The sequence below is a fragment of the Solenopsis invicta genome, chromosome 15 (genome assembly GCF_016802725.1).
Source record: "Solenopsis invicta isolate M01_SB chromosome 15, UNIL_Sinv_3.0, whole genome shotgun sequence".
NCBI classification, from domain to species: Eukaryota; Metazoa; Arthropoda; class Insecta; order Hymenoptera; family Formicidae; genus Solenopsis; species Solenopsis invicta.
In genome coordinates this window covers 2,327,106-2,341,717 of record NC_052678.1, presented here as the reverse complement: position 1 = coordinate 2,341,717, position 14,612 = coordinate 2,327,106, and the positions used below count along the sequence as shown (strand labels likewise).

At 29.2% G+C, this 14,612-nt stretch overlaps 1 protein-coding gene across 1 annotated transcript; it reads left to right on the top strand.

Moving 5' to 3' along the window:
- The first annotated feature begins 1,291 nt into the window (after nucleotides 1-1,291).
- LOC105206895 (AP-1 complex subunit mu-1-like) lies at nucleotides 1,292-12,380 on the top strand. The gene is made up of 2 exons (XM_039457801.1): nucleotides 1,292-1,491; nucleotides 9,752-12,380. The coding sequence occupies exons 1-2, from the start codon at nucleotides 1,307-1,309 to the stop codon at nucleotides 11,028-11,030; spliced, it is 1,464 nt and encodes a 487-aa protein (XP_039313735.1). The 5' UTR covers nucleotides 1,292-1,306; the 3' UTR covers nucleotides 11,031-12,380.
- Nucleotides 12,381-14,612: the final 2,232 nt, after the last annotated feature.

Here is a 14,612-nt window from a genome sequence, read left to right as displayed (position 1 = left end):
ATCTCAATTTTGCGAAGAATCAAATATGTCAATAAGAGACGTATATGATTTTTCAATCAGCACACAATATTTTTTAAATGTTTTTTTAATATTTATTTAATATTAATTTTTCATTGTACAATTCATTATAACAAAAATATTTATTAAATATTTATTAAATATTTATTTAACATTAATTAAATATTTAAAATAATGATTTAGAGAAAATATTTATTTAATATTTATTTAACATTTATTTAACATTAATTAAATATTTAAAATAATGATTTGGGAAAATATTTATTTAACGTTTATTTAACGTTTATTTAATATTTATTTCACATTAATTTTTCATTTGAAAAAACATTTTTCAAAAACATTAATTTAACATTTATTTAACATTAATTTAATATTTATTATTTATTTGTTTTTTTTAAATAAACATTTTTTAAATATTTATTTAATATTGTTTAAGTATTTATTTTTCATGAATTATTTAATTGAAAAAATGATTTTAGTAAGCATTTTTAAATGTTTATTTAATACTTATTTAATGTTTATTTAATATTAATTTTTTTACTTATTTTTCATCTCTATAAAATTATGTTTATTTATTATTTATTTAACAATTAAGTTCTTTATTTTTCAATTATTATTGAATTTAAAATTCATTTAAAAAATGTTTCAATAACATTTATGAAAATCAGTAAAAAATTAATTTATATATATTTAAATAAATAATATACTTTAATTATATATATATTTCGTCTTTTCGATAACATATTGACTTGATCTATCAGTGATGTACATACATGCATAAACACGAAGTGTTTACAGATCATTACGACGGATCAGTTTTAAACATTTTAAAATAAAATTTTCTAAATTTAGAAATTCGGAATAATGTTTTCTCCATCACGATACAGGATTGTCTATTCTTTTTATTAGAGGTAATACCAAATATTTCATATGTTGTAGGCTTAAATCACATCAATTTTGCAACAATGCCAATAAAAATTTTTTAATGACAATGTCACAAAATTGATGTGATTTCTAATTCCATACGCGAAAATGGACGTTGGTGACGCTATAAATGGTCGAAAAAAGCCAGAATGGGTGACCGCTCTCAGGCTTCTCTCTGATCGAAATAAGCAATAGCGTTAATCTGATGTCAACATCAGTTTATCTGGCCGGATAATACCGGATCCATATCCAAACGGACTTTACCACTTGACCACACTTGACTGCACTTGACGACATAACATGACATGACCGATCGGGTAGAAATCCTGAACTTTTAATTCCAAAAATCTATTTATTCGCCCAGATGGCGCAAAAATACAGCTTGATTTTAATATACGGAAGTGTCCATTGGTGTCCATACCCTGGGTGTTGCATTTACTGTATTGTTGTCCAATTTTCTCATGTTAATTCCGTGAAAAGGCGCGTATCTACATGTAAACAATACGCAAAGCGCACTTGGCAGATTTATTCGCAGCGTCGTGCATCAAGGTAAATATCGATACTTCAGAACTTTACAGAATTATCTCGTATCTAGAAATTGAGTCATAGCCGAGCGTCAAATGCACCTTGTATTACCAATTACTACTTCGTTTCTCATAATTTCTCATCGACAGAATCATTTTCGCAAATTATCACTTTCGCAAACGAATTCACGAATCTCGTCTCGAAATCTCATGTCTCACTTCGGTGATCCTAACCTAAACATACGAGCGACGTCGGCTGCATGTGATAAACTCGATGGTTAAGATAGTGACGATTACGATTTTAATCACTTTGCATGGGCGTGTCAAATGCCACGTGTAGTCTTTTGTATTTTTTAAAAGTACTAGAACAACACAAGCACGCGCTAAGCGCGCGCCATTTATTTAATTTCATGTTTACATATAACTAAATATAAATAATAAGAATTTCAAAAATTATACATTCATGATTAAGAATAATACAGTTCATGATGACAAATAACAGATCATGTTCTTAATGACAGATTATGAATAAATAAAAATAGAATATGATTTGATTTATTATTACCCTATGAATAAACAATGTTTTTTAAATGTTTTATATATATATATATATATATATATTCTTTATTATAATGTCTTTTAAATATTAAAAAAATATTGTTTCCTGATAGGATAAATGTCTCTAAAATTATCATTAATAGAGGTATACATTAATATCACATTCTTGTAATTGTACCCATATGTACAACTCTTTTATGTTTTTTATATAACCAAAATCTACACAAAATTTAAAATTTAAACATGTTATAATTATTTAGTTTATAATTATTTAATATACAATAACGTTTATACTTAGCACGTGATATGATTGCATTTTTGTATTAAAAACAAATATTATACATAAGTCATCAACTTCCAAGCACACGAGATTATCATATCTCAATAACTTTTGAATCGATCAAGTTCTAAATACTCTCAAACGATGGGTAAAAGTTTTACAATAAAAATGTTTTTATTTTTTCTGTCCGTGTTCTATGGACAGAGATATCACAATGAAAAGTTCACTTTTAAAATTTTATTTTCTGAGATATACGTGGTCATTAAAAAAATCTTTTAACTTGTGTTCAATTGCATTCTTAATTTCTTTTGTCCTTCATTTAAAAATCTTCACATTTCCCAGTCCTTCTTTAAATCCTTTCTATTTTCTACTTTTTTCCTATTTTACACTCTCACAATTCTTCTGCCTTCTTCCTTACATTATTTCACACTTAAAATTTTTACTACAAAAGATTATGTCCGGTTAATGAAATAGTAATTCTTAAAACACAAAATATTAATATATCGTGATAAGCATCCTTTATTAAAAAAACTTTCAAATTTGTGTAAAATTACATTCTTAATTTCTTTCAAATTTTATTTAAAACTTTACCTTCTCCACCTCCTTTAATTACTTTCTGCTTTCTACTTTTTACTTATTTTACACTCACAATTCTTTCTCCTTCTTTCTTATATTATTTCATATCTCTCCGTTTCTCTACCTTCATTGCACATATTTTAAAATCTTTACTAAAAGAGATAATGTTCGATTAAAGAAATTTTCATTTCTATAACACAAAACTTTATAACACGATATGATATTCAACCATTATTAAAACTCGCGTTCAATTGCATTTTTAATTTCTCTCGTTCTTTATTTACAAACCTTTACCTTTATATAATATAGGTATTCAAAGATTATTTTATTTTACATATATTGAGTGTTGTACAAAAATTACAAATTTATAAAATTTTAATTAACTTAAGCAAGTTAAAATAGCATATTAATTTTTTCTAAGATACAAATAAAAATATTTGTGGTTTTTAAAAAGGTTGAATTTTTCTTCAATTGGATTTTATAAATTCGCCATTTATATCTTTGTGTTTTCGGAACTCATTGAGCTAGAATTTTATTAATACATTTGGGTGCTTGCATTTTATTATTCATAAACTTTTTTTTAATAATTTTAGTATTTTAAAATATTAAATATTAATTGTATCAATAATTATTTAAGAAGATAATTACTACAGAAATTTTAAAGAGATCTTTGTATTGTATATAAACAGGCATAAATAATTTAAAATAAATGACTAACTTGAGAAGATTATATGGGAATAATAACTGGAAATACGATCAACGTAAAACATGTTGGATTAGAATCTATATTGCAGGATCCGTGATACACGTAATAAATTAAACAATTTGTCGAAATAAACAGATAACATAGATAAAATTATATTAGAGAAATTTTTATTCTAATGACACAAAATATCAAAATATCATGTAATAGTAGCACATTATTAGAAAAGAACCTTCAAACTGGTGTTTATTTGATGTCTTAATTTTTTTTTATTCATACTTTATTTAAAAATCTTAACCTTTTCAAACACGAACAATTACTTTCTCCTTTCAATTTTATTTCCATTCTACACTCCTTCGATACTTTCTCCTTCCTTCTTTCCTTTTTCTATTATTCTATTCAAAAATCTTTATCGTCTCCAACAACTTCAATTCCTTTCTCCTTTTAATTTTATTTCAATTCTAAACTCCTTTGATCCTTCCTCCTTCCTTCCTTTCTTCCTTTTTATAATATTCTATTAAAAAATCTTTACCATCTCCAATAGATTTAATTCCTTTCTCCTTTCAATTGTATTTTCATACAAAATTCCTTCAATCCTTTTTCCTTCCTTCCTTCTTTTTTATATTATTTTATTGTATTTCTATACTTTCTTTCATCTTTAATACTAATTTTTAAAAAACTTTACTAAAATGGATAATATTTTATTAGAGAAATTTTTATTTTTATGATAATTATCAAAATATCAAATAATATTCAAGCATTATTTTAAAAAAAACTTTCGAACCAGTATTTAATAGAATTCCAAATTTTGTTCACCCTTGATTTAAAAACCTTAACCTCTTTAAACACCTTCAACTTCTTTTTCCTTTCAATTTTATTTTCTTTCTAAACTCCTTTGATCCTTCCTTCTTTCTTCCTTGATTTAGATATTATTCTAATCATAAATCTTTACGTTTTTAAACACCATAAATTCCTTCCTCCTTCAATTTTATTTTCATTCTGAATTTCTTCAATTCTTTCTCCTTTCTTCCTTTCCTTTTCATATTATTTTATTCTTCTTCTTTTCTTGCTCTTTAATACACATTTTTAAAAAACTTTACTAAAAGAGATAATATTATATTAGAGAAATTCTTATTTTTATAACAAAAATTATAAAAATATCACATTATATACACTCGTTATTAAAAAAAACCTTCAAACCAATATTCAAGCATGTTTAATTTTATTCGTCTCTGATTTAGAAACCTTAACATTCTTAAATATCTTCAATTACTTTCCTCTTACAATTTTATTTCCTTTCTAAACTCCTTCGATCCTTCCTGCTTCCTTCCGTCCTTTTTATATTATTTTATACAAAAACCTTTACCTTCTCCAACACCTTTAATTCCTTTCTCCATTTAATATTATTTCCATTCTACAGTCCTTCGATCGTTTCTCCTTCCTTCCTTCCCTTTTACATTATTTTATTACTCTTTTCTTATTTCACATGTTTAAAATTTTCTTTACTAAAATAGGTAATATTTTATTAGTAAAACTTTTATTTTTATGACACAAAATATCAAAGTATTATGTAATATAGACCCATTATTAAAAAAAGCTTTAAACTGATGTTTAATTGATGTCTCAATTTTATTCATTTCTTATTTAAAAATCTTAACTTTCTCCAACACACTTTCAATTCCTTTCTACTTTCAATTTCATTTCTATTCTACACTCCTTAGACCCTTCCTCTTTTTTTTAATTATTCTATTCCTTTTTTTTCTTTATCTTCATTTAACATTTTTAAGAAATTTTAAATATATATTTTATTAGTGAATCTTTTATTTTTATGACAGAAAATATCAAAATATGTAACATTTACCCATTATTAAGAAAAGACCTTTAAACTGGTATTTAATTAATGTCTTAACTTTATTTATCCTCTTTTTAAAAATCTTAATATTCTCAAACACCTTCAATTCCTTTCTCTTTTCAATTTTATTTCCATTCAAAACTACTTTGATCTTTTTCTTTCCTTCTTTTTTATATTATTGTATTCAAAAATCTTTATATTCTCCAACCGACGGGTCCCGATAGCGCACATCCTGATAGCACACAAACCACTCACAATGGCAGATGCTTAGAGATTTTCCGTAGGTTGGGTTAGATAAGTCAAGATGATTGGTTGGTGGGCTATCGGGATATGCGCTATCGGAACCCTTCCTTCTCCAACACCTTCAATTCTATTCTTTTAATTTCATTTTTATTCTGAAATCTTTGAATCCCTCCTTTTCTTTTCCTTTGATTTTACATTATTCTATACCTCTTTTTTTCTTTATCTATATTTGACATTTTTTAAAATCTTTAATAAAATATGTAATATTCCGTTAGAAATTTTTTATTTTTATGGTAGAAAATATTATCGCATAATATTTGCACATTATTAAAAAAACTTCAAACTGGTGTTTATTTCGTGTCTTAATTTTATTCATCCTTTAATTAAAAATCCTAACATTTTCAAACACCTTCAATTACTTTCACCTTTTAATTTTATTTCCATTCTAAACTCCTTCAATCTTTCCTCCTTCCTTCCTTTCTTCCTTCTTTCCTTTTTGTATTATTTTACTCAAAAATCTTTACTTTCTCTAACATCTTCAACTCTTTTCTCCTTTCAATTCTATTTTCTTTCTAAACTTCTTTGATCCATCCCCACTTCTTCCTTCCATTTCATATTATTCTAATCAGAAATTTTTACTTTCTTCAAAACCTTCAATGCCTTTTTCTTTTTAATTTTATTTCCATTCTACACTCCTTCGATATTTCCTTCTTTTTTCCTTCCTTTTTGTTACTTTATTAAAAAAATCTTTACCTCCTTCATCACAAACTTTTTTTTTCTACAATTTCATTTTTATTCTGAATTCCTTTGAACCTTCTTCCTTCCTTTCTTCTAATTTATATTATTCTTTTCCTCTTTTTTTCTTCATCTAATAGTAATTTTTTAAAAAATTTAGCAAAATAGGTAATATTCCAATACAGAAATTTTTATTGTTTATGACAAAAAAAAATAAAAATATTACACGATATTTAAAAAAAATTTTATACCAGTATTCAATAGCATTCTTAATTTTATTCGTCTTTTATTTAAAAATTATCACATTCTCCAATACCTTTATTTTTTTTCTCCTTTCAATTTTATTTTTATTTAAAACTCGATCAATTCTTCCTTCTTCCTTCCTTCCTTTTTATATAACTCTATTTAAAAATCTTTACCTTCCCAGAATATCTTCAATTCCTTTCTCCTTTCAATTTTATTTCCATTTTAAACTTCTTTGATCCTTTTTTTCTTTTTTTTCTTTTTGTATTATTCTATTCAAAAACCTTTACCTTCTCCAAAACTTTCAATTCCTATCTCTATTCAATTTTATTTCTATTCTACACTCCTTTCTTTTATATTATTCTATTCTTCTTCTTTTCTATGTCTTTATTTCACATTTTTGAAAAACTTTACTAAAATATATAATAATCTATTAGAAAAATTATCATTTTTATGACAAAAAATAACAAAACATCATGTAAAATTCGCCCATTATTAAAAATAAACTTTTAATTTGGTGTTTAATTGATGTCTTTACTTTATTCATCCTTAATTTAAAAATCTTTACCTTGTCAAACATCTTCAATTAATTTCTCATTTCAATTTTATATTGTATTTCCATTCGAAACTCCTTTGAAACTTCTTCCTTCCTTCGTTCCTTTTCATATTATTCTATTCAAAAGTCTTTATTTTGTCCAACATCTTGTATTCTTTCCTCCATACAATTTTATTTACATTCTATACTCCTTCGATCCTTCCTTTTTATATTAGTCTATTCCTTCTTTTCTATCTTTATTTCATATTTTTAAAAAACTTTACTTAAATACATAATATTCTAATAGAAAAATTTTCATTTTTATGACACAAAATATCAAAATATCATGTAATATTTGCACATTATTAAAAAAAAGTCTTAATCTGATGTTTAATTACGTCTTTACTTTATTCATCTCTTATTTAAAAATCTTTACTTTCTCCAACACCTTTAATTCATTTTTCCTTTCAATTTTATTTCTATTCTAAAATTTTTTGATCCTTCTTACTTCCTTCCTTCCTTCCTTTTCATATTCTATTAAAAAACCTTTATCTTTTACAACACCTTGAATTCCTACCTCCATTTAATTTTATTTCCAATTTACACTTCTTTGATCCTTCCTTTTTATATTATTCTATTCTTATTCCTTTTTATATCTTCACTTCACATTTTTAAAAATTTTACCAAAATACATAATAATCTATTAGAAAAATTTTTCATTTTTATGACACAAAATATCAAAATATTATGTGATATTTGCCCATTATTAAAAAATAATCTTTAATCTGGTGTTTAATTGATGTCTTTACTTTATTCATCGTTTATTTAGTAACCTTTACTTTCTCCAACACCTTCATTTCTTCTTTCAATTTTATTTCCACTTTAAACTTCTTTGATCCTTCCTTCTTCCTTCCTTCCTTTTCATATTATTCTATTCAAAAACCTATACCTTCTCCAACACCTTCAATTCCTATCTCTATTCAATTTTATTTCCATTCTACACTTCTTCAATCTTTCCTTTTATATTATTCTATTCCTCTTTATTCTATATCTTCATGTCATATTTTTAAAAAATTTGACTAAAATACAAAATATTCTATTACAGAAATTTTCATTTTTATGACACAAAATATCATGTAATATTCGACCAATATTAAAAAAAAAAAAACATTTAGTCTGATGTTTAATTGATGTCTTTACTTTATTCATTCTTTATTTAGTAACCCTTACCTTCTCCAACACCTTCAATTTATTTCTACTTTTAATTTTATTTTCATTTTAAACTTCTTTGATCTTTCCTTTTTCCTTCTTTCCTTCTTTCCTATTATTCTATTCAGAAACCTTTACTTCTCCAACTCCTTCAATTCCTATCTCTATTCAATTTTATTTCCATTCTACACTTCTTCGATCCTTCTTTTTCTATATTTTTCTATTTCTTTTTTTCTATATCATTTCTCATTTTTAAAAAATTTTACTAAAATACATAATATTCTATTACAGAAATTTTCATTTTTATGACACAAAATATCAATATACCATGTAATATTTGCCTATTATAAAAAAAAACTCTTAATCTGATGTTTAATTGATGTCCTTACTTTATTCAACTCTAATTTAAAAATCTTTACCTTCTCCAACACCTTCAATTCATTTTTCTTTTTAATTATTTTATTTCCATTCTAAACTCTTTTGATCCTTCCTCCTTCCTTCCTTTCTTTTCATATTATAGAATACTATTCCATTCCTTTTCTCTTCTCTTCTTTATAATCATTTCACGTTTTTAAAAATATTTACTAAAATAGATAAAATTTCATTAGAAAAAAATTTTAAAAATTTATAAATATTTACTAAAATTGATAATATTCTATTAGAAAAATTTTTATTTTTTTAACACAAAATATCAAATATTACATGATATTTACCCATTGTTCCTTTATTTAAAAATCTTTAAATCATTACCTTCTCCACCTTGTTAAATTCCCTTTTTCTTTCTGTATTAGTGCCACAAAACTCTTCTTCCTTCTATCATTAATTCATTTTTATACTTTTTCTAATCCAACCTCACAATAATAATGTTTATATACGAAAGAACATTTTAACAACAATAATGTAATAAATGTTAAACGAAATCGCTATCTGAAAATAAAGTACAACACAAAGTATCAGTTCTTTCTAAAGATAATTTTTACAACTATAAATAAAGACGTTTATTAAAACTTATCTGAAACAATCATGAAATCCTCCAAAGGAAAAGAAAAATTTTTAGATGCAGGAAACAGAACCAACACAATAAATAAATTTGTAATAATTAATTTGATAATATAATAATATTACACTATTAACCTCTTTATGCATGTAACAGTTATTATGTCTATTACTGTTAACACGATCTCCGCTATGACAGCCGATCACGAAGTTAGCACAGCGATAGAACCAATCAGCATTTCGGAAAAGCGACAACAATAAATTCGATAATTCGAGAATCGATGCAATACATTTTTTCAGAAAGGATTTAAATATTGGTAACAAAGTTAATCTTTCTTGTTTTCTTTACTTGCAGTCCGGACAAGATGTCGATGTCAGCAATATATATTTTGGACGTGAAAGGCAAGGTGTTGATTTCGCGAAACTATCGCGGCGACATCGAGACTGGTGTCATAGAAAAGTTCATGCCACTGGTGATGGAACGCGAAGAGGAGGGCAACGTTACACCTATCATTCAGACTACGGAATGTACATACGCCTACATAAAATATAACAATCTATACATCGTGTTCACCACCAAGAAAAATGCTAACATATCCCTAGTATTTGTATTCTTGCACAAAGTGGTGCACGTTATGCAAGAGTATTTCAAGGAACTGGAGGAGGAAAGTATAAGAGACAACTTTGTTGTTATTTATGAGCTTCTGGATGAGTTATTGGACTTTGGCTATCCTCAAACTACCGACAGTAAGATTTTGCAAGAATATATAACTCAAGAAGGTCACAAACTAGAGATTCAGCCCAGAATCCCGATGGCTGTGACCAACGCTGTCTCATGGCGGTCAGAGGGCATCAAGTATCGAAAGAACGAGGTCTTTCTTGATGTAATAGAGTCGGTGAATCTCCTGGCAAATGCCAATGGAAACGTCTTGAGCTCGGAGATTGTAGGTGCAATAAAGATGAGAGTTTACTTGTCAGGTATGCCGGAATTGCGACTGGGCCTCAATGACAAAGTTCTATTCGAGTCAACGGGCCGTGGCAAGTCGAAATCTGTGGAGCTAGAAGACGTCAAGTTCCATCAGTGCGTTAGACTTTCTCGATTCGAGAACGACCGGACGATCTCCTTCATCCCACCGGATGGCGAGTTCGAGCTCATGTCATACAGATTGAACACCCACGTGAAACCACTGATATGGATCGAATCTGTGATCGAGCGGCACGCTCACAGCCGAGTGGAATACATGATAAAGGCGAGGTCGCAGTTCAAGCGCCGATCCACGGCGAACAACGTGGAGATCGTGATTCCGGTGCCGAACGACGCCGACTCGCCCAAGTTCAAGACCACGATCGGCAGCGTCAAGTACTCGCCGGAGCAGAGCGCTATAACTTGGATCATCAAGTCTTTTCCCGGCGGCAAGGAGTACCTAATGCGAGCGCATTTCGGGCTGCCATCGGTAGTCGGCGAAGACGTCGAGGGCAAGCCGCCCATACAGGTGAAATTCGAGATACCGTATTTTACCACATCCGGTATTCAGGTACGATACTTGAAGATCATTGAAAAAAGTGGCTACCAGGCGCTACCGTGGGTGCGTTACATCACGCAAAACGGGGATTACCAACTGCGGACGAATTAGCTACACGATTACGGAGCTGATGAGTAACTCAGGCTCTCGGGCATCTTTGTCATGTCCGAGTACGACGACTAGAAGCGCATAGTATATTTTCAAGAGAATCGGAATTGATAAACATTTAGCCATATTGAACTCGAATACGAAATGTTGGCCAGTGAAAAAACGCGTGAAACGCGATGTAAAAATAAATCGAATTTTGAAATGTTGATTCCGCATTTTTTTTAAAAAATTCACATTTTGCACGATCCATTGTATTTTAATTTTTCTATAGAATGGTCTAATGTATCGAGAGATCCTTCAAGAACTTTTTACATCTGAAATGTACTAGATGTGTGCGAATTAAGCATTTGTGAGATCGAATCGAATATCTGATGATATGTATATTTGAAATTGAATTAAATTAAATTTGAAATTTTAATGTCGAATTGAATCTTAATCAAGTTTTCGCAGATTTACATTGCATGTTAATTTAGAGATAATAAAATATGTTCAGTAACGTTGCAGATCCTTTTTAATAGACAAGAAAATTACAAAACATGAATGCTAAGTAAAAATTTATAATAGATACTGTAGACATTAATTGTATTATACTGATAAATAAGCATATGGTACAACTTATAATGTTACTATCAAAATGTGATAGTATTTTAGTGATTTATCAGGAAAATATAATGAAGTAGTTTCAAGGTTTGTTCTAAATTCTATAAAATCATGATACAAATCTATAAATTGAAACAAATTTACGAAGACAATTGTCTATCATGTACACAAATTTTTGAATAGCTTGTAAGATTTAGAAAAATTTTAGAAATCGACAATCAGACACAAGAATTGGCATTGACGAGATTGATCGCGCAGGAAATATAATTAAAACATTAAAATAGGCGATTGATTCGAAATCGAATCATCGACGATTCAAATTATTCGAATTCAAATCTTTCCATTCGAAAACGAATCAAGTCGACTCCATTTGAATTCGATTCGATCCGAATTCGAATTATTCGCACACCTAAAATACATTCGTATTTTAAAAGTACTTAATTCAAAACGTAATTCCATTCGGTGCCGTAACCTTCATATGTGTCTCTATTTTTTTAAACACGATGACGAGAGCGGCAGCGTCTAATAAATAATAATCTTGTGTAAATATAATGGTAATTTATTTTCTAACATTTTCCTTCGACGAGGCGAATTTATGAACGGGCAGAAGCTCGATTGATTCAAACTAAAATAGTATTACATGAACGATTAACTGTACACCAACATCACGTTTAATAATCGCAATATTACTGCTGTATGTCATTACGACATTAATGTAAGATAGCATGGAGATATATTAAATTTTTAAAAGAACCAACGCGAACAAGTTATTCGGCGATCGATCCTATGGCTTTCCTTCTTTTCCGCCGTAGCACATCGCTCCCCGTTTCTTTAAGAATTTTCCCAACCCACGGAAAATCAAACCGGGACGGTCGTAAGCGTTTCCGTCGATACGGCGCGGGGGAAGAAAAAGAAAACGACAGATATCTCTCGCGAAAGAACCCGTGTCGCCGTTCGCGCGGCGACGTGGCGCGCGGGGTAGGAGGACACGAAAACGCGATTAGAGCGGAATGGAAACGGCGGAAGCCCCGAAATCTTTTTATTTCGGTCCTCCTCTTCTGTCGCGCGCGCGGACGGCGGCACCACCGCACCCTAGAACGTAGTTCGCGGTATGCAAATTTTTTGGCACGAGCGTGTAATAATTTTATGGAAATCAGTAGTCCCGCCAAGTACTCGCAGCAAAGTTTCGCGCGCGAGCAACGCGATGCGAGTCGAAAAATGTATAGCGGCCGGGAGGAAAAAAAAGCCCCTCTGCCACCCTCTTTCGCTTCGTACACCGCGTTAGGTGACGCGTTTCAGATACGTCGGTATCGAGAATAAAACGACGACCTCGTGCTTATCTCGTATTCATCAGCGGTGCCGGACGGATTTTTTTACTTTTCCTGTCCCTTTCTTTCATTCCAGCCCGGCCCGGCTCGGCCCGGCCCCGTCGTTACGGTCTGCATAATGGCGCGCCGGAATGCAACGGTCGCAGATAGCGGCGGTAATGTTCGGTTGCTGTATAGATAGTTATCAGCCGTGGAAACGGGTGAAGGGGGTTGTTACGAGTGAATTAGTGGGTCCGCGAGCGCGTGCAACGTGTTCGAAATATTGCGCCGCGGCGTCCGAGCACGAGTTTGATATGACAAATTTTTAATTGGAAGATCGCGCACGTCCATACAGCACAGAAGCCCGCAGCGATATTGCATATTGCGGTGCAATTTCGCAAAGACTTTTCATGCAATATTACTTCAACAGCGGCGTTTCAAAAATATTGCAAAAAATAATGTTCCTGTATCTCGCCATCAGACAGACGCAACCTAGTTCTATTTCTGTGATTAAAAAACCACACAAGATAATATTAGGTTATTTGATGCAAAAATACTGTCGTTTTTAATCTTCAACTTCAACTCGTTTGGTCCAAATGACGAACATTTGATTGATCAATATTTAGTTCCTCTGCAACTTTTCAAGTGGTTTTTAATGGTTCCGCTTCAATTATTGCCTTCAACTTGGCGTTCTTGTTAATGGCTGCAGGCTATCCCCGATCCTCATCTTTAAACTCTCATCTTTAAATTCTGTTACAAAATTTTTTAAACCATTCTACTGTTCGTTCGTTTGTAATTCCCTGACCAAATGCCTCATTAATTTTTTGATCCGTTTTCGCTGTTTTAGAGTCTATTGTAATTTGAACTCGTGTCAAAAAATTGCTCGAAATTGCTTTTTTTATTTTTAATAATAATAATTGATCAACACGGACAAAGTGACTTCCATAATTAACAGAGTGGAATCTGCGCTTGAATATGATACAACATGAACATAATTAAATATAACTTTATTGTAGAATAAAGTCAAAATTTAAAACACTAAAACGACATTTTTGTATCAACCTAATAAAAGGTGCTGCATTAGATTTTTCATTCATATTTTAATGAAATAATTTGTTTCAAAAAAGGCTTTAAAATTCAATTAAAAAACGAAAGTAAGTGAGAAGTATTTTGACGGTAATTTTTTTATCCCACGTAAAAGTTTAAAGACATGTGATGCTCTTGAAAATATGTTGGTATAATAACACCTAAAATATCAAAAACAATAAAACATATTGCAATATTGTTGCAGCAACATTTCGTAATCTTTTAATCTTGTGATGAAATATTTCTGCGATGAGCAAGTTTTCTTTCGTCCTTTCATATGTAAAATGTGAAAATAATAATAAATATTATTATGTTTTATTATAACCACTATATATGTATATCAATATACATATATACTCGTATGTATATATGTATATACATATTATGTACTTTACATTATTATGTTCTGGACTCTTTAAAAACTAAAAAAAATTTACATTTTTTATGTATTTATGTTTAAATTTTTCAAACATTTTTTAAAGATAAATATTTTTTTTAAACATAAATATTATGTACGCTAAAATTGCCTCCATTCATTAAACATTACATTTCACGGAGTCTTCACTCTCATTTATACTTCACATTTTACAGA

Bases quoted from the DNA above. Each gene is read 5' to 3' on its own strand.
- LOC105206895 (XM_039457801.1), top strand. From the start codon at position 1,307: ATGGCGCAAAAATACAGCTTGATTTTAATATACGGAAGTGTCCATTGG. The intron at 1,492-9,751 runs GTAAATATCGAT...CTTTACTTGCAG, and splicing joins TCGCAGCGTCGTGCATCAAG to TCCGGACAAGATGTCGATGT.